This window comes from Salvelinus fontinalis, chromosome 34 (assembly GCF_029448725.1).
Source record: "Salvelinus fontinalis isolate EN_2023a chromosome 34, ASM2944872v1, whole genome shotgun sequence".
Classification (NCBI taxonomy): Eukaryota; Metazoa; Chordata; class Actinopteri; order Salmoniformes; family Salmonidae; genus Salvelinus; species Salvelinus fontinalis.
The window spans coordinates 27,379,033-27,406,081 of NC_074698.1; the positions used below are offsets into that span (position 1 = coordinate 27,379,033).

General features: G+C 43.7%; 3 protein-coding genes across 4 annotated transcripts in view; all 3 read right to left on the reverse strand.

Moving 5' to 3' along the window:
- Positions 1 to 2,111: 2,111 nt before the first annotated feature.
- Positions 2,112 to 8,319, reverse strand: LOC129833655 (MAPK regulated corepressor interacting protein 2-like). Its single transcript, XM_055898370.1, has 5 exons — positions 7,589 to 8,319; positions 7,194 to 7,260; positions 6,122 to 6,264; positions 3,575 to 3,691; positions 2,112 to 2,586 (listed from the first exon to the last, which is right to left on the reverse strand). The coding sequence occupies exons 1-5, from the start codon at positions 7,641 to 7,643 to the stop codon at positions 2,516 to 2,518; spliced, it is 453 nt and encodes a 150-aa protein (XP_055754345.1). The 5' UTR covers positions 7,644 to 8,319; the 3' UTR covers positions 2,112 to 2,515.
- Positions 8,320 to 8,418: 99 nt separating this feature from the next.
- LOC129833654 (glycerophosphodiester phosphodiesterase 1-like) lies at positions 8,419 to 14,726 on the reverse strand. Of its 2 annotated transcripts, none has more exons than XM_055898368.1 (6): positions 13,886 to 14,726; positions 13,234 to 13,409; positions 12,665 to 12,770; positions 10,145 to 10,258; positions 9,532 to 9,743; positions 8,419 to 9,143 (listed from the first exon to the last, which is right to left on the reverse strand). In XM_055898368.1, exons 1-6 carry the CDS (start codon positions 14,144 to 14,146, stop codon positions 8,996 to 8,998), a joined length of 1,017 nt encoding a protein of 338 aa, XP_055754343.1. In that variant the 5' UTR covers positions 14,147 to 14,726; the 3' UTR covers positions 8,419 to 8,995. The 2 variants fall into 2 exon arrangements, with proteins under 2 accessions (XP_055754343.1, XP_055754344.1); XM_055898369.1 differs by having other exon boundaries at positions 10,145 to 10,237; positions 13,886 to 14,724.
- Positions 14,727 to 18,359: 3,633 nt separating this feature from the next.
- The window catches only part of LOC129833656 (dynein axonemal assembly factor 5-like), a gene marked incomplete in the record, with an annotated part of 67,678 nt that continues 58,988 nt past the window's right edge, over positions 18,360 to 27,049 (reverse strand). The window contains 1 exon segment of the mRNA XM_055898371.1: positions 18,360 to 19,080. Within this exon segment, the coding sequence (XP_055754346.1) occupies positions 18,941 to 19,080 (140 nt within the window).

A 27,049-nucleotide genomic window follows, 5' to 3' on the forward strand; every position in this document is an offset into this window, starting at 1 on the left:
TAATTTTATATATTTTGGCAGTACGTCTGACCAGCCTCACAATCGCAGACCACGAGTAACCACGCCAGACCAGGACCTCCACATCTAGCTTCCTCACCTGTGAGATCGTCTGAGGGGGGAAAGAGTGGTGAGTATTTCTGTCTGCAATAAAGCCCTTTTGTGGGGACAAACTCCTTCTGATTGGCTGGGACTGGCTCCCCAGTGGGTGGGCCTAGCTGCCGGGCCTATGGCTGCACCACTGCCCAGTTATGTGAAATCCATAGATTAGGGCCTAATGAATTTATTTCTTATATGAACTGTAACTCAGTCAAATCTTTTAAATTGTTGCATGTTGCGTTTATATTTTTGTTCAGTGTAGATTAGAAATGTGATTAGTTAAGAATGTTGGGTAAGGTTGGAAAACAAGTCGCTACCAGGATTTGAACTGGTAACCTTGCAAGTCACAACCTGCATTTAACACCCTCCCTCCACATCCAACCTACCTTCTTAAAAACATTTATTTTATTTGACCTTCATCTGTAAACTGGTCATGGCTAGAAGGGATCCAGCTTTTGTCAGAATTTACTTGTCGTTGCAGGTTTAGGAGAATTAGGTTAAGAAAAGGGTTAGGGTTAGCTCAAATGCAAAAAATAAATACAAAAAAGTTACTTTTGACAAAAGCTGGACCGTGTAAACTCCATCCACTGACATGCCACTCTACACTGCCCACTGAGCTTTCATCCAACCAATCAAATTAGTTCTGCCTTTGAGGCGGAGCTTCTCTGAGAACAAAATTGAGGCCAGGGCCACCTTGTTGCCAAATGTTGTCGAACGTTGCAGATAGAAATATCATTAATTGAGCTGATGTGATTCCTTAGTCTACATGTCAGAGGCATGTTTGTTATACATAAATAGCCCATTTATATATGAACCCAAAACATTGGGTCCTGCTGAACGTGACCCATGATTCATGTCAGCTTTCTATTGTCTAGTGCTGCTCTGTAATGAGCCTTGTATTGAATCCTGCCCTGAATGAGGAAAACTCCTAAGCAGAATTCCAAGACTCTTTCTCAATTATTATTTCCTCAGTTCTTTGTGTCCTCTCTCCTCGCCTAATTTAACACCCTCCAGTCTCCCTCCATACTCCCTCCCTGACCCGCCATCCACCTCCAGCCTCTCTCCCTGACCCTCCATCCACCTCCATCCTCTCTCCCTGACCCGCCAATGCTAAATTGTAATTATTTTTCCACTATGGCCTATTTATTGCCTTACCTCCCTAATCTTACTACATTTGCACACAATGTACATAGATTTTTCTATTGTGTTATTGACTGTACGTTTGTTTGTGTAACTCTGTGTTGTTGTTTTTGTCGCACTGCTTTGCTTTATCTTGGCCAGGTCGCAGTTGTTAATGAGAACTTGTTCTCAACTGGCCTACCTGGTGAAATATTTTTTTAATAAAAATAAAAAATCTCTCTCCCTGACCCTTCATCCACCTCCAACCTCCCTGCCAGCCCTTAGTGTATTTAACTCTCACCTGTTAACTCTACTGACTGACCTGTCACTAAGCTCTTCCCACTAAGCTTTCATCCAACCAATCAATCAGTTCCCCACTACCTCTGGAGGTGGAACTATGAACACAGCATGACTACCTCTGGAGGTCAGGAAGATCTGATCACAATCCCTTCTTTTTAAATTGTCTATACCTGTGGGCTAAATCAGAATATGGCCAAGAGCAGGATGCATGTTAGCAGCAGGTATAAACAGGGATCAGTTCTCTCCACGGGCTCCCAAGTGGCACAGCGGTCCAAGGCGCTACGTCTCAGTGCTTGAGGCGTCACTACAGACCCTTGTTCGATTCCAGGCTGTATCACAACCGGTTGTGATTGGGAGTCCCATAGGGCGGTGCACAATTTTCCCAGCGTCCTCCGGGTTAGGGTTTGGCCAGTGTCATTGTAAATAAGACTTTGTTCTTAACTGACTTGCCTAGTTAAATAAAGGTCAAATACAAATAAAATAATGTAGCCACGCAGTGGACCACAGTTTGACATCAGTGACACCCTGTGTAGAGCTGTGGCATTGCAAGCCACATCCAACCTCCAATTTAGTGAAAAATAAATCTCACCACCACGTCTTGAAAACACATCTTTACTGCGTTTTTAAAGTAGTACAGACATTTTGACATCTTAGTCCACAGTGTTGGACTTGAGAGATGGAGAATAACCAAAAATTCAAGACTTGTATCTTCCGGGTAGCTGCCCAAGTGGACAGCGTTGGTTGGTTAGTGTTGGTTGGTTGTACTCTTTCTGTTAAAAAGGTAAAAGAGTTCAGGTGAGGGGTTGTCATGGCTGCGTCCCAGCGCTGCTCTCAAGTAATGCCCATCGCCATCCCATATTTCCACTCCTCTGGAGAAGACCCACACCTGTTACCAGGTGCACTAGGCTCCAACCTGGTGGAACCCCCCTCTCACCCGACCTTCAGGCCCCTCCATAAGGCCCTCTTCCCTGGCCGATGGGGCCCCAGATGGTGGAGCCCATCAGGACAGGTTGTTAATGTTGGCCAGGAAGCGCTGGGCCCACCACTCATCCAGATCGATGGGAACAAAGTCTGGGGACGGGGAAAAGAAGAGAGTTAGAGGAGGCCTCATACATTGGGTTATGGTGTGGCAGCATTAACAAGTGGACCTCAACGTTTTTGTAGAGTGATGGTGTGAACAAAGGTTAGAAGCACATTATTGGAACTGGTCAAACATAGATGGTGACTATATTTTAGAAAACTAAAGTAAGAATTCAGTGGTGAAATTACTTAAGGTCCAATGCAGCTGTTTTTAACTCAATATTAAATAATTTCTGGGTAACAATTAAGTACTTCACTTGACTGTTTTCAATTAAAATGGTCAAAAAGAAACAAAAATAGCTTCTTAGCAAAGAGCAATTTCACAAGCAAGAATTTTGCTATGACTGTCTGGGAGTGATCTGAGTAGGGAATGGAAAACCGAAAACTAGCTGTTATTGGCAGAGAGGTTTGGAATTCTCTTTCTTATTGGTCTATTAACTAATTTACCACCTGGTGTTGTCACCATGCAGGCCAAAACAAGCAGTATTTACTCATAATTTTCACAATTTCAAATGCACTGCACTTAAGACCACGAACATTGACAACTCAGAGGTCATATCAGAACTTTCCCAACATGACTTTCCCAATGTTTCCCAATATGACATTCCCAGTCAATGAACTCCAATATGACTTTCCCAATATGACTTCCCGAATGTTCCCCAATATGACTTTCCCAAAACGCCTCTTCTCATTGCTAAGAATGAAAACATGATGACTGACACAACTCTACATCACACTGGTTTATGTGGTGGCAGTGCTGTGACAGTCCTAACACACATGCAGATGTGACCTGCTGTCCAGGTGACCAAAAGAAGGTGTATCTTTCCATTGGGTGTGAAAAGCATGGGGGGTACGGACAGAGGAAGTGGTTTAGTGTCAAGGAAATGTGATGAGGGGGAGAGAATGGAGAACAGATTACAGTGAAAGAGTGTTTAAGGGATGAGACTGATGGAGAAGGTAGACTCAGGGCAGGACTCACTCTTCATGGCTGGGTTGGGGCTGGGGTTGGTGTCTGAATACTGCACTGGTCCCTGAGCACTTCCTGTCTCGTCACTGGCTCCTCCCTCCCCCGCCAGCTGCACTACCTCCTGCCAGACTGCAACAGCAACACACAAGACACAACCTGGATACATGCAGCCTTCAGTAGAATTGAATGTAGGTTCCTTGGGTTTTCTTAGAAATCTATAGATTGTTCTCAGACATACTTTAGTTTAACATTGCAAATACTACCAGGAGAAACAAAGAAAACAATATCAAAATACTACCAGGAGAAACAAAGAAGAAAACAATATGAAAATACTACCAGGAGAAACAAAGAAGAAGAAAACAATATCAAAATACTACCAGGAGAAACAAAGAAGAAGAAAACAATATGAAAATACTACCAAGGGGCCTCCCGGGTGGCGCAGTGGTCTAGGGCACTGCATCGCAGTGCTAGCTGCGCCACCAGAGTCTCTGGGTTCGCGCCCAGGCTCTGTCGCAGCCGGCCGCGACCGGGAGGTCCGTGGGGCGACGCACAATTGGGCTAGCGTCGTCCGGGTTAGGGAGGGTTTGGCCGGTAGGGATATCCTTGTCTCATCGACTCCTGTGGCGGGCCGGGCGCAGTGCGCGCTAACCATGGGGGCCAGGTGCACGGTGTTTCCTCCGACACATTGGTGCGGCTGGCTTCCGGGTTTGAGGCGCGCTGTGTTAAGAAGCAGTGCGGCTTGGTTGGGTTGTGCTTCGGAGGACGCGTGGCTTTCGACCTTCGTCTGCCCGTACGGGAGTTGTAGCGATGAGACAAGATAGTAATTACTAGCGATTGGATACGACAAAAATTGGGGAGAAAAGTGAATAAAATGTATAAAATAAAAAATAAAATAAAAAAAAATACTACCAGGAGAAACAAAGAAGAAAACAATATGAAAGCAGACAGTCATATAGTGGAACATAAAATGGGGGGAAACTCACCCTAAGAGTCAGTCAGGTTAAAACATGTTGCAGCTTAAAATGTGTAAAAAGGAAATAACCTTTGAACAAAAGTAGTCGTGCCACGTCACACCCACAGTGTAAGGTCCAGTAGGGTGAATGTGACATAGCATGCCGCGTTTAAAACTACATGTTAAATAATGCACTCTGTCATGTGGATTTATGAGCGTTCAGTCCACTGGCACTAATGACCAATATTATCTCACTAGTCCAAATGTTTCAAGTACTAATGTAATAAAATCACAAGTCAAAATGCGGTAGCGTGTGGTAATCAAAATGAACCCGTACTGGGGAATGAATGACTGCATAAATGAACCAATGAACGATGAAGGCAAGTTTGCGTTACTATCATTTTACTTAAACATGCTCATAGTGAAGGCAAGATGGAGCTCCCATATGAATGATCCAATCCTGTCAGATCTATGATAGGCACCTTTCACCATATGGACCTTCACATGACTTACACCTGTTGAACCACCAGGTTGTTTTCTAATGTTACAGGTGTAACTGTAGTGGCCTAAAATGTGTATTTACTGGTTAATGATCCTATAAAACTTGTTGTAATCCTCATTTCTAGAACCTCTCTGTAGAAAGCCTAGTAAGAGCAGGGCCTACTTTTTGTCCTTGTCCACTCTGACCAAGGTTAAGTAGGTCATGTGCTGCCATTGCAAACGTTCAGTTGGAACGACCTAGTGTGTCACATGGGCAAGGGAGAAATGACTTAACAAGTTACACATGCTGTTTGGCTGGGTAGGCTAGGGTTAATGTTGAAATACAGTCATTTAGCTTACTGTGTAGAGCTCCACTTATGCACAAAAAAATACTTGTGTCTTCATTCAATTACACTGCAGACTCATGCAGTGACTATCAACACATATTTCTAGAAGCCATTGTGTACTACCTTCGTTGGAGGCAGAGTAGATCATTTACACACACACAGACAGATAGACACACACGATGGTGCTGGCAGAGGGCTTCAATTTGGGTGTGAGGGCAGTGGAATTCCAGCCAGCTCCCTGAGCTGTGTGCCTGCTATTACTGGTATCAGTGTCAGTGCAGCTGTGCTGCTGAGCCTGGGAGGGGAGACTAAAGCCTGGTCCAACCCTGACCCTCTCCCTGCCTGTGGAGACTAACGCCTGGTCCAACCCTGACCCTCACCCTGCCTGTAGTTGGGTGGGAGAACACTTGGAGGAAGTGTTAGAGGAGAGGTCCTACTGTCACCTCTAAAGGGACACTAGACAGAAAGGAGATGATTTGGAGACTACTCAGACTGTAGATGAGGTGAATAATAATAGTATGGTAATATTATGTTTACTATGGTCAACATTCATAATGTTGACTGAGAACATGGCTGACCATGTTGAAAGAGAAACACACATTCTTTGTAAAGTGGGTTGTAGGGGCAAGATCAGATCCCAGAGGCCCATTGTCCATAGAAGTCCTCAGTCACAACCATATTAAGTGTACTCGTGAGTGTATTGTAAAAGTAAAATTGCCAAGGTTTGAGGGGCTTGGTCCATTCTAGAAATTGTATATCTAGGGTATCTCACTCCTTTACCTTCATAGATAAACTTGACATTCTCCTGGTGTGCAGAAGTGAAGCCTTCCTTGGGTTGGGGGTCCACCTGTAGAAGAGCTGCTGGGGTGTTGTGGTACTTCTTCCCATTCAGACGGTTAAACACGATCTTGGGTGCAGGAGAGCTGCAGGACAAAAAAGATGGGCTTAAACAACATTTATTTTAAGTCTACACACAATATACCTATAGTAAATATGACATGATGAAATGGTCTCCAAATAGAGTTTCTTAGGCATGTTTGCTACTGTAGTTAAGGCATCATAAATTTCTCACTCTGCTCTCTCTCAATCATTCATTCATGACAAATGAATTATAATGTATGCTTCACTCAGAGCAAGGACTAGCTAGATAGGAAGTCAGTCACCTGAACCACATCGGTTACCATACCTTCGAACACAGTAAGGTTTCTATGGTGATAACGAAAGCCCACATGATAAGAATGCAGTATTTTTATTTGACCTTTATTTAACAGTATGGAGGATGCCATGATGGATATGCCGCATATTGTGCTTCTCTCTACTCGATCAGGACCAACTTAGTGAAATATTGCTAAAGATATGATAAACGCCTTATTGTTGCTGTTTATTTGAAACTGGTTATCTTGAAACTTAGTAAACATGTGTGAGTAGACAGCAGAGAGCAACTACCAAGCTAGCATGTTGCTCAGCTAGCATGCACGTGTTGGGACTAGACAGTGACAACAAACGCTTGTGAGTAACCTTGCTTCCCACACACAAGGTCGTTTCACGCCCCTGTTCAATGACATAAAAGCAGGTGGCTGTGGTTTGGAAAAGACCTACAACAGTGTGTCTTGTGATAGAATGTGCCCCGTGGATATTAGTTTTTATATCTAGCGTTCTACTATTACATGCCAATACAGGCGCTCGCGCTACAACAATGTTGCAAGTGTCGATGCTAGTGAAACTTTAATGCTTCACAGGCTGCAGGTCGAAGCTATGCCAAACATCATTACAGTACAACAATAACAGTGACACTGCCATTATACGCTAATAACACGGTTAAACATATGTACAATGCAATAATAGTACTTACTCTGGTATAGACCAAGGCGTTTGTTTGTGCTTGAAGTCATTTATTTTGTCAATCTGCTGCGTTTGACCTGATATTAAAAAAGGTAATAGATATCAACATTGTACTGAAAAGGAAAGCAATATCAACATGTTAAGTTAACCACTGAAAACACCGAATGTATGTTACTGCCTCTGAATGAAGCCCCTTTAATGGATTGGCATCAACATTGGCGCACATGCGTAAAACATGCGCAAATATACACTCGTGCCACACTGTAAATGTTAACATGTAACAAGGCATGTATCTAAGCTCAGAATTACAATGTATCATCACTTTGATGACAGTGTGAGCGAGAGGTCACTGCCACTTTGTTACAAAAGTGTCCGAATCGGTCTCCTAGAATCCACCACACTCACCTGTTCGTCGCTGTGTAACAAGTTTGCTGGGACCTTTTGTAATTGTGTACATCATGTGCTAGCAAAATCCAAGTGAACTTCAGTATGGCACTTTGAAGTGTCCTATAGACTTCCCAGGCCGGTTATGTCAGAGGCAAATTGGGTATAGGCTCAGTTTATAATTTATAAAATATTTACAATATTTCCTCTCGTGTAATTTCTCGACGCATCCACGATAAAAAAAAAACAGGTCCGTGTTTTTCCTGTTACATTGGGCAAATTCCGTTTCAAAATGATCTCTGCATTTCAACTACTAGAATCTTCTGCACTGCGAACGACTGGTGGAAACTTTTGGGATAATCTGCCGCGCAACAACATACCCATGAATCAAGCTCCTGTTTTTCGGTATTCAATCATTCTAGTTGAAAACGTATCTGAAAACAAACCATGATAGATTGATACGTTCTCCTGAGGCCCTGTGGCACGAGCTGATCGCCTTGCATCCAGCGTGTGAAGAAGTAGGTAACTTTGGTCCTTGGGGCTGTCCGAGTCGGTACAATGTCAGATCTGATGAAACATGAGCTGTCATTGAGCTGCAAAGACACTCAACCAACGCAGCGCATACATTTTGACATCGCAACACGCCTCCCTCCGTCTTTTAAAGCGACAGTGACCAACTGACTGTATGGCAGAGGACAGGTCTGAAGATAGTGGATTGCCGCTGTCCTCAACGTTGCTCTCAGAGATTAACAAAACAAGAATAAGGTGTACCCCCATCATGTATACACAGTGGCCATACAATACAATCACATATACACTGGAATACTCACTATTCAGCACCAATCTGCATGTACATTAGGACAGGGGATATTTATTTTTCCAATATTTACAGTGGGCCTGCAGTAGTCCTGATAAATAACATGGTTTCATAAAGGATACATTGTACATCATGTTTTCATTGACAAATCAAAGATACATGTCAACAAAGAGAGTTGTATTTTGTACCATTGTTATAGTGTCATATCGTTAATACAATATGAATGAATGTAGCCTAATCTCCTAATGCACAGATCAGTATGAAGATGAACAATTCAACATGGCAAATTAGCAAATTGTCTGCATTTAGTGGTGTGATGATTGGTTCAAGAGAGTATTTCTGAGATGATGTTGCTATTGCTGGTGTTGTATAGTTGTCAAATGAGGGTTGACATTGTATGATCTTGTTTGAGTGTTTGCAGTGAAAACTATTCTGGTTAAAAGGGGCAACCTGAACTAGAAAATGATCTGCTATGCAGCTATATTGGATGTGTACTGTCCTGTACATTCATACTCCATATTCATATTCCCTATGATAGTGAGGTCTGTCCTTGTACAACTACGTGTTATTGTTAGGTAGTAGTCTAGAAGTGTGTGTGTGTTGTGTGTCAGTCAGTAGTGAGGCTCACAGTCTTCCCTCAGGCTGTCAGTGATATAGCTGATCTTCAGGACATCTTGGTAGAACTGTTTATCCACGGCCGTGTTGATGGTCCAGCCCACCACCTCCACCCCTCGCTCTGCCCAGTACTGGACATAGTCCCTGTAGAGAGGGATAGATCAGGGGAGTGGAGACATGTTGGGTCAGTGGTCAGGGTATCGTGTTTGTTTTAATATTTCAACAAACATCAATATATTATATGAATACAGACAGTATATGTTATCTGACAATAGGATACAATTGTATCAATTTTGAACTTCCGCTGATATTAACACGCAATGCTGTGTGATTCAATCCATGGTCATGTTCATTAGGGCTACACTGTATGTAGAAAAACATTTTGCAACGGAAAACAAAAATGAGAGTTTCCTATTGAAAAAGTCCATATAGTGTCCCCAGTTTCAGAGTGTTTTACTCAATTTTCTCCCTAATGAACACAAGCCATGTAACAAACTCAGTAGGCCGAGCCACTGCTGTTCGTATTACTCACAGGGAGATGAAATCCTTCTGCATGAGGATGGCTGAGACGCCACACAGGTTCCACAACAGGTGATGGTGGGCCCAGTCCAGCAGCACATCCAGAACTCCCAGCCAGTAGTTTGTCCACGCTGACAGGGAACGGGGTGTTCCATCGCCATAGCGACTGAGGCTCCAGGGCCGGTGGGTCAGGGCTGTGACCACCCCAGGGTCCGCCTGACGCATCTGGAGAAGTTGACCGATGAGGAGGTCAGAGGTGGTGTTATGGTTATGAGGACAGATAACAGTATTGTAATAACACATCCATACAGTGTGTAACAAGCCTGGACCCACACCTGTTTGACAATGGTTGTTTTCAGGCCAAACATGACAATGACCGTAGGAGTTGGCAAAACAGTACAAACAGACCTGGGACCAGACTGGTGCTGAACTGCACACGATAGGAAAAACACTACTATAATGGAACAGAAGATGACTAAATGTGCACATGGATGTCTCAACTCATATTTACAGTTTAATTTGAAGTTTTTGTGCATATAGTTGGGCTATGTTGTGTGTTACGGAGTTGAAATGTTGTTTTCGAACAAACATAAATGTCAAATGACCAGAGACGTTACAAAGGTTACCTTGTAGATAAGTTTAGGTTGAAAGGAACAGACAATGCTGGAGTTGTAGAGGACAGGGTGTTTGCGATACATCTCCCCTAGGGCTGCAGCTGCCTGGTGGAGAGGAGGGAACATCTACAGTACTGTCAGACTACATGCAGTGTAACACAAATACATGTGGGCGACAGGTGGCAGAGTAACCAAAAGCTCACTGGTTTGAATTCTAGAGTCGACAAGGTGACAAATCTGCCGATGTACCATTGAGCAAGGCACTTACCCCTAATTTGCTCAAGGCGCGCCGTACTACTATGGCTGAGCCTGTAAAATAACACATTTCACTGCACCTATCCTTTGTATGTGACAATACAACATGATATATCAGGACTACTATTTGAGAAGGTCCGGTCACACAAATTTCCTCTGTGGCAAAGGTCCGGATTGATATTGTCTTTATTGGACCCAACCCCCACCTCGCGACCTCAACGTTTCACACCCCTCTTGTTAGCGGAAAGAAAATATTGCCGTTTTAAAGCAAATTTTCTGCACTTCTATCCATTTTTCGATGTCACCTGAGTGAGTCAACAAAAATCTAAATGTTGGGCCCCTGGAAGTAAAGGCTCCTGGGCACAATCTGGCCATGATAACTACAAGATCAAGATAGCCTAACTTACCTACCTAGCTAACGTGGGCTTGTTGATCAACAGGACATTTCTGACAGGTTATAAATAGCTCTCTCAGATCTGTCAGTGGATGACATAACAAGAGGAAAACTAGCCATGCACCACATTTCTAAATTGCACCTTGTGTGTTCTAATATTACAACTCTCAACTGAAAGCCAGTTAAAAGCCAGAGGGTATTGACCCCATTGTGGGTTCAGATCTGGACCACGTCTGCCTGTTGAGTATGGCTGTGATATATGATGATCTTATGGTCAGCAAGTGGAATTTTATTTAAGGCCCAGTGGAGTGAAAATTCAGTTTCCCGTGTTTTATCATATTGTTCAACATCAAAAGTGTGAAAAAAAGTGATCAGTATTTGTTCCTGTTAGTTGCTGGTTGAAAATACAATCTACACAAGACCTTCTAATCAGCAGGTTTGCATGGGCGGGAGTTTCGCCTTTCCATGGTGACGACATCATGCAGTAAATTGGTTAATAGACCAATAGGAAAGAGAGTTCCTAACCTCTCTGCGAATAATAGCTAGTTTTCCATTTCCCCCTCCGAACTCAGACCAAGACAGTCCTAGAACATTTTTTGGTTGAGAATTTTTTGGGGGTCAATTTGAATGGAAATCTATTACAGGAAGGTACTTATTTGTTACCCAGAAATTATTTGATATTGATATGAAAATGGCTGCATTGGGCCTCTCTGTTATTATCTATGCATAGTCACTTTAATAACTCTACCTACATGTACATATTACCTCAATTACCTCGACCACGGTGCCCCCGCACATTGACTCTGTACCGGTACCTCCTGTATATAGTCCCCATATTGTTATTTACTGCTGCTCTTTAATTATTTGTTATTCTTATCTTACTTTTTTCTTTAGGTAATTTCTTAAAACTGCATTGTTGGTTAATAAGGGCTTGTAAGTAAGCATTTCACTGTTGTATTCGGTGCATGTAACAAATTTAATACTATGAAACACTAAAGGGCGGTTTTTGGGACACAGACGAAGCCTAGTCCTGGACTAAAAATGATCAATGGAGAATCTCTATTAAAAATCATTTTTATTCCAGGATTAGGCTTAATCTGTATCTGGGAAACTGCTCCAAGACTATTTAATTTTCTTTTTGACTGCTTTGCTCCTCCATATATAATGAGGTCTGTAGGGGACTTTGGCAAATCTAAAGTATAAAGTATAGTGAGTCACATTGTAAAGGGGGTTGAATTCCTCTCAGACCCACTGTCTGGGGCAGCTGTGAGATTCTTTCTGACCAGTCTCTGTAGCAGGGATTCCTATGTTACTACCTTAAACAGCGGCGTTTTAACATGCCTTAATCTCCCTATACACTCAGTTTACTACCATTTGACCTTACAGTGATGTGGTTGTCATTCAAAGTGCTGCTGGAGTGTGTATACCAGTGTTTCCCAACCCTGGTCCTCCAGTACCCCCAACAGTACACCTTTTCCTTGTATCCCTGGACAAACACACCTCATTCAACTCATTGAGGCTCGATGATTAGTTGACAAGTTGAATCAGATGTACTTGTCCAGGGTTACAATAAACATGTATACTGTTGAGGGTACTGGAGGACCAGGGTTGGGAAAACATGGTGTATACTGTAGTGAAGCCCTAAGTCCTAAAGCTTTATAACAAGGATTGTACCTGCCTAGAGAGGGCCCTGTCCAGACACAACCCCTATAGCCTACCCACTAGACACCTGGAAAGAACGGAGGATTGGAAGTGTCAGCAATATGGTAAACAATCAGAAGACAAGATGGAGCCATCACCATATTGCTTAAACCTGTATCCAATCCCCTCAGACATCCAGTTGTATCTAGGAAGTAGGGGCTGTTCCTAGACAGGGACAATACCTGATCAGGTTGATCTTTGACATCAAAGAAGATGGTCAGCTGGTGGTTGATGCATTCCTCCACTGCCTCCTGAAGCGTTGGCACCCTCTCCCCCTTGAACTTCTCCCTGGAGACACACAAAGGCCAGCGGGGACACAAACGTTTGTACTGCTGCTATATTTGAGATGCCACCAACAGGTCTATATCTGGCCTCGTACCATTCACAGTTCACACTCCCCACTAGTGTATTTTCAGTCATCCTGACTCTGTCCTGCTTGAAGTCCAACTGAACTCACCGATCACACATGGGGCCATGTTACTAAGCGTTTGCACCAGGTACTGACCCTACCAGTGTTTCCTGGCAGAAGCACCAACTTGTGTTCTTTTTAGATCTGCTAACACTGAAGGCGTAACATTCAGGTCATGTTCATTAGGCTATACAACTGAAAATGTTTTGCAACAGAAAACAAAAACAAGCATTTCTTATTGGTCCCTCCCTCTTTCAGTCCATTTTCTGCCTGAATGAATATGACCCAGGAGTTCAATGCTTTTGGACCAGGCCCTAACCTCCCCTCCCCTGCCAAGCCCACCTGAGCCTGTGTTTGCCCGTGGCGTCCAGCGTCCTGAGCTCTGCCAGACGCAGTGTGCCCACCGCTCCCGTCCCGTTGGTGGTGCGGTCCACCGTCTCATCGTGCATCAGCACCGCCACTCCATCTGCAGTGAAGCCCAAGTCCAGCTCCACCCCTGTGGCTCCATTCCTGCTGGCCTAGAGGACGGGAGAGGAGGATGAAGCAGGGGGAGGAGGAAGGGATACAGATATAGATCTGAAATGGATAGATAGACAGAGTAGGGGAGACGGAGCAGCAGGCTATTAAACCAACTGGGATTGTACTGATCTAGCAGGCCTAGAAATTAGCCAAAATATATTTCAAATTAAAGAATAGATACAAAAAAATCATGTTCAAGACATTCTAAACTAAAACTAACCATGGCAAAATAAGTTAACAGGCTCTCCCTCTGCATGGATTTTGGGCAACATTTATTAAACCCCCTGATAATATGAAACAATGTCACAGTACAGACAAGGGACGTCATATGCCTCTCATCGGCCTCCGCTCACTTCACCTGCTGCCCCTAAATCAAATCATTATAGCCCAGTAAGCCTACTCATCATTTTATTTGCAGCTACAGCATTAAGTAGGTCAGACAGGGTAGATAACTGATACTTTGTCCTTGATTCACCTCTCGGATCGCTGCAATGGTGTTCTCCGGAGCATCGTGTCCCCCTGCCCGGTGCGCAACCACGGGGACGCCGGCGCTCGCAAGGCCAGTGGGCCGCAGCACCTGACTTGCCTGGTCAGCCGGTACTTGTGGGAACCGAAACATCACGATAAAGACGTAAATGGATGCGGTGACGGCCGATGCTCCAATCGCGCTCCTGGTCCCGAATAGAACCAGCAGAAATACTGCTGAGAAATAAACTTCGTCTCCAATTTGTAACATCGTTAAGAAGCGTTGATTAAAATGTATCCAATGATAAAATCAATACATTGTCACAGTTCTCAATCCTAATTTATTTGATCGATCTACTTGATCACCGAATGATAGTTCCTTGTTGGTGTGAGATTCCAAGTTGAGACCGAGATGCATGCGCTTAGGTAACTACCAGACACAGCAAAAAAAAACTAAGAATTCAATTACGCATCATTCCAGACACAGCCGACTCACTGCTCCAGTTTCACAAGATAAAAACACCATATTATATTGCGATGGGATGTTGCAGAATCCGAGATTTGAAAGGAGAGAGCATCAGTCGGTTTCTAGTTCATAGTACACGCGGATCTAGAGGTCGTTGCTATGGAGTAGAGACGAGAGAAGTACCACGCTCACACTACTCGAGATAGCTGCAGTCTGAGCCATACCATATCATATCAATACAATAAAATAGAATGACATAAATATATTATATTTCTATGGCTAGAGCCATAGTGGAGAGTTTCTGACTGTGGCTATGAACTAATCTATAGATACTGAACATTACACTGAGTGGCCAGGTTATTAGGTGCACCACCCTGTTCACAAAAATGGTTCACTCCTACATATGAGTCGTGTGTCCGTGGTATATAAACAGTGGCAACCCATTTATTCAGGGTAGGTGCACATTTTTAGCCCCCCCCCCTAAAAAAATACATATATAATTATATATATTTTTGACTGTTTTGCATGTTATTTTAGCATTAATACTTGCCACATATCAGTTTGCAAACAATGTAAAAAAATATATAATTCAGTTAATTAATAAAGCCACATACACACATGGTCTCTTTTTTGCTTTCTTGAGTAAGGCAGCTCCAATATGCAGGTGTTTCACCCTAGCTCAGTGCTTTCTGTGGTGGTGAGGTGAGCCAGCAGAAAATAGGAGCATTGTGCTGTGATTGGCTCAGTGTTCTGTCACTCATGAAGTACTAAATTCTTAGGAAGGGTAGACATACAGAATTTCAGCCCTTTGGGTCCTGCCATATAGTTATATTACAAGTGCCTTTCAAAGAAGGCTCAAGGTCATTGGCCACAAATAAAATGATGTAAAATCATGTTTTATGTAAAGGAGCTTTGATTGGACTGATCATGTCAACATCTTACTTTCAAAGTCTTAGCTAGTAGTCATCATCATCATGAATCAAGACGACAATCTACTGGCAAATCCTTCTTAATCCTTGTCATGTGAAGGGAAAATATAGATAAAACGTATTGGTGCTCATCGGCCACTGGACATAAAGATTACACAAGTGGGAAATCGCAAATTCAACAATGACTAGTTTGGAAGGAATCAGTGGCTAACTGCAAGCACTGCAAAGAAACCACTAACGTTAGCCTGCTATTCAATGGAGTGGCTGTGTTTTTTTCCCAGAGTTCCCACCATAAATCCAGAGAATGCCAGACTTTGATGACAAAATGTGTCCATAAAGGTCCGCTGCGCCACCTTCACAAGGTGAGTCTAAAAATGCCAGGGAAGTATTACTTTCTTCGGTACAGTATACATAAGTGTATGTTGTGTAGTAAGCTGTTAGTAGCCCATGTTCCTCACCCTAATAATTTGGTCTATTTTCACCAAAGCGGTATTGTAAACACATCGTTTGTGACCGCTCGTGCAAATTCAGCACACACAGCATTCAATAATAGAATAGTGTTATTTGACGTGTCAAATTAAAAGCTAATTTAACACGTCAAATAGTGTTAAATGATGTGTATTTTTTTTTTTACACGCAAATACCCAAACGGCGTTCATTGTGCCTCACCCTAATAATTTGGTCTATTTTCACCTCTCATTTTCGCCTACAGTTCTAACTTGGTGGTGCACATGTAGCCTATAACCTGTTTTAGAAAAATGTAATCATTGAATATTGTAAGAGCTTTCATTGTCTGTTTATATACCCCCTTTATTTATCCTACGGTTCTGACTTGTTGTACAGGGAGAACACTGTAAGAACGGCCCATGTTCTGAATTCTGTCGCTGTACATTTCAAAAGTGCTGAACAAATAGTTATATTGACTACGTCCGTCGTCGCTTGCTCATTGTCTTAATTGAAATTACGGATTGCCTCTTATCTGCTTGTCATCCCCTTATGCCATAGTTTGTACATCTCAATTGTCATTAGAAACCCCATTTTTGCTTTAAGCAAGTCAGCCATATCAGCTATGTATTTAAAAGAAAAAATGTAAAGGCAGTAAATGAGGCTGAATGAACTGTTTCGCTGCCAGACAAGGCTCCGCTGATAGCCAGGTGTAGCAGTGGTAAGGTGTTGGGTCTGGTGTTGGGACAGCTTTATGTAGGCCCTAACAGTTTGTGGGCACTGTTTGTCACCGTAATAGTGCAATTCATGTATTGTTTAGTGTTGTATGTTTAGTGGCTTTGCTGGCATGCATCGCACTTTTTTTGTTTTGCCCCACCAAGATTTACATGCTAAAATTGCCACTGTATATAAATCAGACATTGAGGCATTCAGTTACTGTTTGATTGAACTTTAGAATGGGCAAAACAAGTGACTTTGAACGTGGTATGATCGTCGGTGCCAGGCACGCCGGTTGCAGCGTCTCAGAAACGTCCGGCCTCCTGGGATTTTCACGCATGACAGTCTAGGGTTTACCGGAGAATGGTGCGAAAAAACACAAATACATCTAGTCAGAAGCTGTCCTGAAGAAAAAAACACAAATACATCTAGTCAGCAGCAGTCCTGAAGGAAAAAACACAAATACATCTAGTCAGCAGCAGTCCTGAAGGGAAAAACACAAATACATCTAGTCAGCAGCAGTCCTGAAGGAAAAAACACAAATACATCTAGTCAGCAGCAGTCCTGAAGGAAAAAACACAAATACATCTAGTCAGCAGCAGTCCTGAAGGAAAAAACACAAATACATCTAGTCAGCAGCAGTCCTGAAGGAAAAAACACAAATACATCTAGTCAGCAGCAGTCCTGAAGGAAAAAACACAAATACATCTAGTCAGCAGCAGTCCTGAAGGGAAAAACACAAATACATCTAGTCAGCAGCAGTCCTGAAGGAAAAAACACAAATACATCTAGTCAGCAGCAGTCCTGAAGGAAAAAACACAAATACATCTAGTCAGCAGCAGTCCTGAAGGAAAAAACACAAATACATCTAGTCAGCAGCAGTCCTGAAGGAAAAAACACAAATACATCTAGTCAGCAGCAGTCCTGAAGGAAAAAACACAAATACATCTAGTCAGCAGCAGTCCTGAAGGAAAAAACACAAATACATCTAGTCAGCAGCAGTCCTGAAGGAAAAAACACAAATACATCTAGTCAGCAGCAGTCCTGAAGGAAAAAACACATACATCTAGTCAGCAGCAGTCCTGAAGGAAAAAACACAAATACATCTAGTCAGCAGCAGTCCTGAAGGAAAAAACACAAATACATCTAGTCAGCAGCAGTCCTGAAGGAAAAAACACAAATACATCTAGTCAGCAGCAGTCCTGAAGGAAAAAACACAAATACATCTAGTCAGCAGCAGTCCTGAAGGAAAAAACAGCTTGTTGTTGAGAGTTCTAAGGAGAAGGTCAAGAATCGCACAAGCTAACAGGCAGGCCACAACAGGCAAATAACGGCGCAGTACAACAGTGGTGTGTAGAACAGCATCTCAGAACTCACAACTCGTTGGTCCTTGTCACAGATGGGCTATTGCAGCAGACACCACCGGGTTCCACTCCTATCAGCTGAAAACAAGAAGATCGGCTCCAGTGGGCACGTGATCACCAATACTGGACAATTGAGGAGTGGAAAAACATTGCCTGGCCGACAAACCCTGGTTCCTGTTTTATCATGCTGACAGCAGAGTCAGGATTTGGCGTAAGCAGCATGAGTCCATGGCCCCACCCTGCCTGGTGTCAACGGTACAGGCTGGTGGCGGGGGTGTAATGGTGTGGGGAATGTTTTCCTGGCACATGTTAGGTCCCTTGATACCAATTGAGCAACTTTTCCATGCCCCAAAGAATTCCTGCTGTTCTGTAAGCAAAGGGGTGTCCAACCCGGTACTAGATGGGTGTACCTAATAAACTGGCCACTGAGTGTCACAGATAAAAGGTTTTTAAAACCCATACACCACAATACCCTGCATGACAATTTGAATGGCCCTTCCCCTGTATGCCATTTGAAACACTAGTGTGACCACACATTACAAAAGAAAGTAAACCACAGTGCACTTAGTGAAAATGTATTATATTTATCAAAGATAAACAGTCAATTCAGTCTAGAAATCAAGGCACAACAGAATGAAATATCAACAATCAACATATAAAATATTTTCTGATAAGAGTTCAATAAACACACTTTTTGAGGAACCAATTAAAAAGCATAGTAATGAACAAACAAAATCACAGAGTACAACCCTGTGTTCTGGGGTGGATTTGAAAAAGGAAAGGGTAACAGTTGGAGCTCTAAGAGAACCTAAGCAGTTTGACAATGTTCTTGTTGTACAGGGTACAACAAATAGATACCTGCCTTAGTGCTGTTAGACACATAGATACAATGTGTCAAGTCGTATCTCGGAATGCCCATATCATTGTATCACTCTCTTAGTGACAGCTGTGTGTGTATATACTGTATGTGAGAGGGAGAGAGTCCATGCTGGACATGACCATTTGTGAGAGGGGCAGTTCCAGGTTTGTTTTTCTTGGTATGTCATAGAAATATAATCTATATGATGTCTAGATTATATACAGATATAGGATCTTCATTTGACCAGTATTGTCGCATCAGTAGATCTTTCCAATACTATGCATCTCTACACCGTATCCTTGCGTAGAGAGTGGATGTGCTGGAGCAGTTGGTCACAGTAGACAGGGGTGCGCTGTTTGTCCCTCACGGCTTCCACTTCCTGCTTAAGGAGGGCTGGGTGGACACCACTGCCGGTCTTCAGGACCTCTGGACACACAGACAGACATGAGACAGTCAGGGGTTAAGTGGAAATGGACACACACAAATAAGTGACAGTAGACTCTCTCTCTCTCTCACACACACACACACACACACACACACACACACACACACACACACACACACACACACACACACACACACACACACACACACACACACACACACACACACACACGTAGACTACCTAGACGCAGGGGTGTCAAACTCATTCCACGGAGGGCCTAGTGTCTGCAGGTTTTTGTTTTTTCCTTTCAATAAAGCCCTAGACAACCAGGTGTGGGGAGTTCCTAACCAATTAGTGATGTTAATTCATCAATCAAGTACAAGGGAGGAGCAAAAACCCGCAGACACTCGGCCCCCCGTGGAATGAGTTTGACACCTGTGACCTAGAGGAACTCTACACAAAGGAATTCAACACAATAACAAAGTCAAGATATTGGGGTGGATTATTGTTACTAGCTGCAATCATTCATTGGAAATGAATAATTTGATTCAATGCAATTGTATTTATGAGGACTGACAGTGAAGCAACCACCAGAGAATATTTGCAACGATGATTGATTTTAATAGTAATTTTTGGCAACATTTCTGTACTTGTTACTTTTGTACACAATACCGTTCTGTCTGAGTGATTGACAAGGGAGATGCCCAATGGAGTAGAGTTATCACAATCAATATTACCACCGGGGTTGAAGAATGCAAAGTTTATTCAGTAAAGTCTCACATTGCAAAATGAGACCTCGCCCTCCTCATAATCAACAAACACCCCCACCTTCTTGGGCTTCTCTCTCAGGTGGAGGCAGATGGAAGGTGATGTAGAGACCTGGTACCCAATGTCATGCAGTCCCAAAGCCCAATATCTATTATCCAGTTCAGTAACAACATATGTTTTCTGTTGATGGACTGCCTGGCCACTCCCATCCACCAGTTAGTCTTCCCTTTCACCTGCACCTCATAGTAGAACTTCCCTGAGAAGCCCTGGTGTTCCAACACAGACCCATGGTTAGTTAACCTTTTGGGATTGTCCGGGAGATTCTTTGGTCTCCATGTTTCACTCCTCAGACAGGATAAGGTATTGTCATGCAGTATCAGAATCCAAAGTCACATTCACTGACCACCTCTGAATTCTCTTCAACAAACTTCAATTCATTAATCTCCATTTTGAAATTCTCAAGTTCAGAAAAGTTTTCGTGAAGTCTCTGATAGCTTAAAAAGAGCTCTCATCATGATCCCCACACACAGGTCACTGAACGCTGATCTCAGACCAGTCCCTGATGCGTGGAATGGTGCAGAGGGATGGGAAGCTGGTGGTCCTCAGGGTGTTTTAGCTCAGTGATTTCCTGCTCTAGCTCTTTAATGAGCCCTTCAGCCCATCTCTCAGTTGCTTTCTGCTTCTCTTCAACCACTGCAATGAGCTCAGCCTGGCTTCTCTCAATGGAATACACTACTGATGTGATAGCAGACAGTGTGCAGGTCCTCTCTCTTTCCATCTCTCTTTCTGAGCTCTACAGTGTTTGAGGGGGGTGGGCTTGGGAGTAGAAGTCTCTTGGACCTAGACTTGGCGCTCCGGTACCGCTTGCTGTGCAGAGAGAACAGTCTATGACTAGGGTGGCTGGAGTCTTTGACCATTTTTAGGGCCTTCCTCTGACACCGCCTGGTATGAAGGTCCTGGATGGCAGGAAGCTTGGCCCCAGTGATGTACTGGGCCGTTCGCACTACACTCTGTAGTGCCTTGCGGTCGGAGGCCGAGCAGTTGCCATACCTGGCAGTGATGCAACCAGTCAGAATGCTCTCGATGTTGCAGCTGTAGAACCTTTCGAGGATCTGAGGACCCATGCCAAATATTTTCAGTCTCCTGAGGGGGAATAGGTTTTTGTCGTGCCCGCTTCATGATTGTCTTGGTGTGCTTGGACCATGTTAGTTTGTTGGTGATGTGGACACCAACCTGCTCCACTACAGCCCCGTCGATGAGAATAGGGGTGTGCTCGGTCCTCTTTTTCCTGTCGTCCACAATCATCTCCTTAGTCTTGATCATGTTGAGAAAGAGGTTATTGTCCTGGCACCACACGGCCAGGTCTCTGACCTCCTCCCAATAGGCTGTCTCAACGTTGTCGGTAATCAGGCCTTGAGGTTCGTCCCAGTGCAGACATCACAGGACACTTCTCCAGGCTCGGCAGGGGACTCATCTCTGTCCCGCACTCGCTTAAAATGATCAGCAACATCTGAGTGTTTTGTTGATTTATAGCGGTCTCCTTTAGAATGTCTCTTTACACATTGGACACTGGCACTGTTCAGTGGTATTTCAGTGTCCACTGATACAGGCCATGCAGAAGTTGTGTCCGCATGGAGTGGTGACGGGCTAAGTGAACACAGTCAGACAGATAGAGCACTGGATCTGATCAGACAGGAGACTGGAGGACGCCATTTCTGGAAGATAATAACCCAAAAAACATTAGGACTTCCTGGAATGAGTCAGCTCTTGATAGCTTTGTTTACGGCTGAATCTGAACTTGAAATACAAGTGTGTAATAATTGTTTCCAAACAAATCCTAAGTTTGGATTTAGCCCTTACTGTAAAAGTTGGCACTACAAATGTAGAGCTATTGATACTTCTGAACAGCACAACTCACTGTTTCCTAGTGTTCAGGAAGTCATGGGACTCTGATCGAAATCATTCACACCTATCAATCATTCTCTCAATTCAATCAACTGCTACATTGTCAAAGTAAACATATAACAAAGATGGTGGAATAAGATAGGAATATAACAGACTAACAACAATACAAATAATAATCTCTCTCTACTCACCTGAATGTATAGAATGTGTGGCTGTCTGGAATCGTCTCTTTTAGTCACAATGATAAGGGCCTCTCACAGATGGGTAGAAAGGCCTCTACAGACAACATTCCTTCTGTGCCCCTTTTATTCATCTCAGTTTTCTCTTCTGTCTGTTCTCTGACTGCTGCCTCTTTTTATTTATTTATTTATTTTATTTCACCTTTATTTAACCAGGTAGGCAAATTGAGAACACGTTCTCATTTACAATTGCGACCTGGCCAAGATAAAGCAAAGCAGTTCGACACATACAACAACACATAGTTACACATGGAGTAAAACAAACATACAGTCAATAATACAGTGAAAATAAGTCTATATACAATATGAGCAAGTGAGGTGAGATAAGGGAGGTGAAGGCAAACAAAATATATATATAAATAAATAAATAAATATATAAAAAGGCCATGGTGGCGAAGTAAATACAATATAGCAAGTAAAAAAAATAACACTGGAATGGTTGGTTTGCAGTGGAAGAAGGTGCAAAGTAGAGATAGAAATAATGGGGTGCAAAGGAGCAAAATAAATAAATACAGTAGGTAAAGAGGTAGTTGTTTGGGCTAAATTATAGATGGGCTATGTACAGGTGCAGTAATCTATGAGCTGTTCTGACAGCTGGTGCTTAAAGCTAGTGAGGGAGATAAGTGTTTCCAGTTTCAGAGATTTTTGTAGTTCGTTCCAGTCATTGGCAGCAGAGAACTGGAAGGAGAGGCGGCCAAAGGAAGAATTGGTTTTGGGGGTGACCAGAGAGATATACCTGCTGGAGCGCGTGCTACGGGTGGGCGTTGCTATGGTGACCAGCGAGCTGAGATAAGGGGGGACTTTACCTAGCAGGGTCTTGTAGATGACCTGGAGCCAGTGGGTTTGGCGACGAGTGTGAAGCGAGGGCCAGCCAACGAGAGCGTACAGGTCGCAGTGGTGGGTAGTATATGGGGCTTTGGTGACAAAACGGATGGCACTGTGATAGACTGCATCCAATTTATTGAGTAGGGTTTTGGAGGCTATTTTGTAAATGACATCACCGAAGTCGAGGATTGGTAGGATGGTCAGTTTTACAAGGGTATGTTTGGCAGCATGAGTGAAGGATGCTTTGTTGCGGAATAGGAAGCCGATTCTAGATTTAACTTTGGATTGGAGATGCTTGATGTGAGTCTGGAAGGAGAGTTTACAGTCTAACCAGACACCTAGGTATTTGTAGTTGTCCACATATTCTAAGTCAGAGCCGTCCAGAGTAGTGATGCTGGACAGGCGGGCAGGTGCAGGCAGCGATCGGTTGAAGAGCATGCATTTAGTTTTACTTGTATTTAAGAGCAATTGGAGGCCACGGAAGGAGAGTTGTATGGCATTGAAGCTCGCCTGGAGGGTTGTTAACACAGTGTCAAGAGAAGGGCCAGAAGTATACAGAATAGTGTCGTCTGCGTAGAGGTGGATCAGAGACTCACCAGCAGCAAGAGCGACATCATTGATGTATACAGAGAAGAGAGTCGGTCCAAGAATTGAACCCTGTGGCACCCCCATAGAGACTGCCAGAGGTCCGGACAACAGACCCTCCGATTTGACACACTGAACTCGATCAGAGAAGTAGTTGGTGAACCAGGCGAGGCAATCATTAGAGAAACCAAGGCTGTCGAGTCTGCCGATGAGGATGTGGTGATTGACAGATTCAAAAGCCTTGGCCAGGTCAATGAATATGGCTGCACAGTACTGTTTCCTATCGATAGCGGTTAAGATATCGTTTATGACCTTGAGCGTGGCTGAGGTGCACCCATGACCAGCTCTGAAACCAGATTGCATAGCGGAGAAGGTATGGTGGGATTCGAGATGGTCGGTAATCTGTTTGTTGACTTGGCTTTCGAAGACCTTAGAAAGGCAGGGTAGGATAGATATAGGTCTGTAGCAGTTTGGGTCTAGAGTGTCTCCCCCTTTGAAGAGGGGGATAACCGCAGCTGCTTTCCAATCTTTGGGAATCTCAGACGACACGAAAGAGAGGTTGAAAAGGCTGGTAATAGGGGTGGCAACAATTTCAGCAGATAGTTTTAGAAAGAAAGGGTCCAGATTATCTAGCCCGGCTGATTTGTAAGGGTCCAGATTTTGCAGCTCTTTCAGAACATCAGCTGACTGTATTTGGGAGAAAGAGAAATGGGGAAGGCTTGGGCGAGTAGCAGAGGGGAGGGCAGTGCTGTTGACCGGGGTAGGGGTAGCCAGGTGGAAAGCATGGCCAGCCGTAGAAAAATGCTTATTGAAATTCTCAATTATAATGGATTTGTCGGTGGTGACAGTATTTCCTATCTTCAGTGCAGTTGGAAGCTGGGAGGAGGTGTTCTTATTCTCCATGGACTTTACAGTGTCCCAGAACTTTTTTGAGTTTGTGTTGCAGGAAGCAAATTTCTGCTTGAAAAAGCTAGCCTTGGCTTTTCTAACTGCCTGTGTATACTGGTTTCTAGCTTCCCTGAAAAGTTGCATATCACGGGGGCTGTTCGATGCTAATGCAGAACGCCATAGGATGTTTTTCTGTTGGTTAAGGGCAGTCAGGTCAGAAGAGAACCAAGGGCTATATCTGTTCCTGGTTCTAAATTTCTTGAATGGGGCATGCTTATTCAAGATGGTGAGGAAGGCATTTTAAAAAAAATATCCAGGCATCCTCTACTGACGGGATGAGATCAATATCCTTCCAGGATACCTCGGCCAGGTCGATTAGAAAGGCCTGCTGGCTGAAGTGTTTCAGGGAGCGTTTGACAGTGATGAGTGGAGGTCGTTTGATCGCTGACCCATTACGGATACAGGCAATGAGGCAGTGATCGCTGAGATCTTGGTTGAAAACAGCAGAGGTGTATTTGGAGGGCAAGTTGGTTAGGATGATGTCTATGAGGGTACCCGTGTTTACGGAATTGGGGTGATACCTGGTAGGTTCATTGATAATTTGTGTGAGATTGAGGGCATCAAGCTTAGATTGTAGGATGGCTGGGGTGTTAAGCATGTTCCAATTTAGGTCGCCTAGCAGCACAAGCTCTGAAGATAGATGGGGGGCAATCAGTTCACATATGGTGTCCAGAGCACAGCTGGGGGCAGAGGGTGGTCTATAGCAGGCGGCAACAGTGAGAGACTTGTTTTTAGAGAGGTGGATTTTTAAAAGTAGGAGTTCAAATTGTTTCGGAAGAGACCTGGATAGTAAAACAGAACTCTGCAGGCAATCCTTGCAGTAGATTGCAACACCGCCCCCTTTGGCCGTTCTATCTTGTCTGAAAATCTTGTAGTTAGGGATGAAAATGTCAGAATTTTTGGTGGTCTTCCTAAGCCAGGATTCAGACACGGCTAAAACATCTGGGTTGGCAGAGTGTGCTAAAGCAGTGAACAAAACAAACTTAGGGAGGAGGCTTCTAATGTTAACATGCATGAAACCAAGGCTATTACGGTTACAGAAGTCATCAAAAGAGAGCGCCTGGGGAATAGGAGTGGAGCTAGGTACTGCAGGGCCTGGATTCACCTCTACATCACCAGAGGAACAGAGGAGGAGTAGGATAAGGGTACGGCTAAAAGCTATGAGAATTGGTCGTTTGGAACGTCTAGAACAGAGAGTAAAAGGAAGTTTCTGGGGGCGATAAAATAGCTTCAAGGAATAATGTACAGACAAACGTATGGTAGGATGTGAATACAGTGGAGGTAAACCTAGGTAATGGGTGATGATGAGAGAGATATAGTCTCTAGAAACATCATTGAAACCAGGTGTTGTCATCGCATATGTGGGTGGTGGAACTGAGAGGTTGGATATATAGTGAGCAGGGCTAGAGGCTCTACAGTGAAATAAGCCAATAAACACTAACCAGAACAGCAATGGACAAGGCATATTTACATTAAGGAGAGGCATGCTTAATCGAGTGATCATAAGGGTCCAGTGAGTAGAGGTTGGTTGGGGGCACGGCGATCCAGACAGCTGGCCGGGTAGCTGGCTATCGGTAGCAAGATAACATAGGATGGAGGTCTGTTTTTATTTTTTTTGTCACCTCGTTCGTTTCCGTCGGTAGATTAGTGGGGTTCCGTGTGGTAGAGGGGATCGATCCAATTGGCAAAATAGATATAGTGACCCAGGAAAAAGAAAAAAAATTGTCCGGTATATTTATTTAGATAGCAGCCGATAAGACAGCTAATAATTAGCAGATGGGTATTCAGAAACGTCGCAATGGAAAAGCCTGTTGAAACCACCTCGGACAATTACGTCGGCAGACCAGTCGTGATGGATCGGCGGGGCTCCGTGTCGGCAATAAAGGGTCCAGTCCAATTGGCAAAAGAGGTATTGTAGCCCAATAATTCGCTGGTAGGCCTCTTCGGCTAGCCGGCAGATGGGCCTAGCTCGAGGCTAGCTCAAGGCTAACTGGTGCTTGTTTCGGGACAGAGGTATTAGCCAGTAGTAGCCACCTGGTTGCAGCTAGCTAGCGACGATGATCCGGTGTAATTGTCCAGAGCTTGCGTCAGGAATCCGGTGATGTGGTAGAGAAAAAGCAGTCCTATATGCTCTGGGTTGATATCGCGCCTGCAGACTGGCAGGTATTTGCCCGAGCTGAAGCTGGCTGGTGTCCGAGTTAAGGGCGAAGACTACAGCAGTGGCTAACTGACTACTAGCTAGTAGCTAGTTATCTGGCTAGCTTCTGATTGGGGTTACGGTTCTAAAGTATAAAAAATAGCAGATCCGTACCACATTGGGTGAGGTGGGTTGCGGGAATGTATATTCAGTTCCAAGATGGAAAGTGAAATTAAAATATATACGAAATGTATACAAAAAATACGAGGACTATTTACGCGGGACAAGACGGGACAAGACAAGACAAACACACGTCCGACTGCTACGCCTTCTTGGAGCTCTTCATCTGACAGTAGTGATAATACTCAGCCACACATTGGACTATGACTACAACTGCTTTACATTGACTGCTTTCACAGAGATAAAGGTAACATTTGATGTATTACAAGCTTAGGTCACATCAATACACCTGTACTGTAAAAGCCTGTCATATAGCAACACTAGCAGCATAATCTGAACTCCAGCAATGGTAAATAACATTGTTTGCAGGCCATGATGTATCATAACTTTCCAAGATGGCGTAGCAGTCGGACGTCTGTTTTG

Excerpts from the sequence above, each read along its gene's own strand:
- LOC129833655 (XM_055898370.1), bottom strand. The coding sequence starts at position 7,643 with ATGATGTACACAATTACAAAAGGTCCCAGCAAACTTGTTACACAGCGA. Across the intron at positions 6,265-7,193 it reads ACGCCTTGGTCTATACCAGA|CTCTCCTGCACCCAAGATCG; the intron begins GTAAGTACTATT and ends TTTGTCCTGCAG. Across the intron at positions 2,587-3,574 it reads CCCCAACCCAGCCATGAAGA|ACTTTGTTCCCATCGATCTG; the intron begins GTGAGTCCTGCC and ends CCCCGTCCCCAG.
- LOC129833654 (XM_055898368.1), bottom strand. The coding sequence starts at position 14,146 with ATGTTACAAATTGGAGACGAAGTTTATTTCTCAGCAGTATTTCTGCTG. Across the intron at positions 13,410-13,885 it reads CCATTGCAGCGATCCGAGAG|GCCAGCAGGAATGGAGCCAC; the intron begins GTGAATCAAGGA and ends CCCGTCCTCTAG. Across the intron at positions 9,744-10,144 it reads AACCTAAACTTATCTACAAG|ATGCGTCAGGCGGACCCTGG; the intron begins GTAACCTTTGTA and ends CAACTTCTCCAG.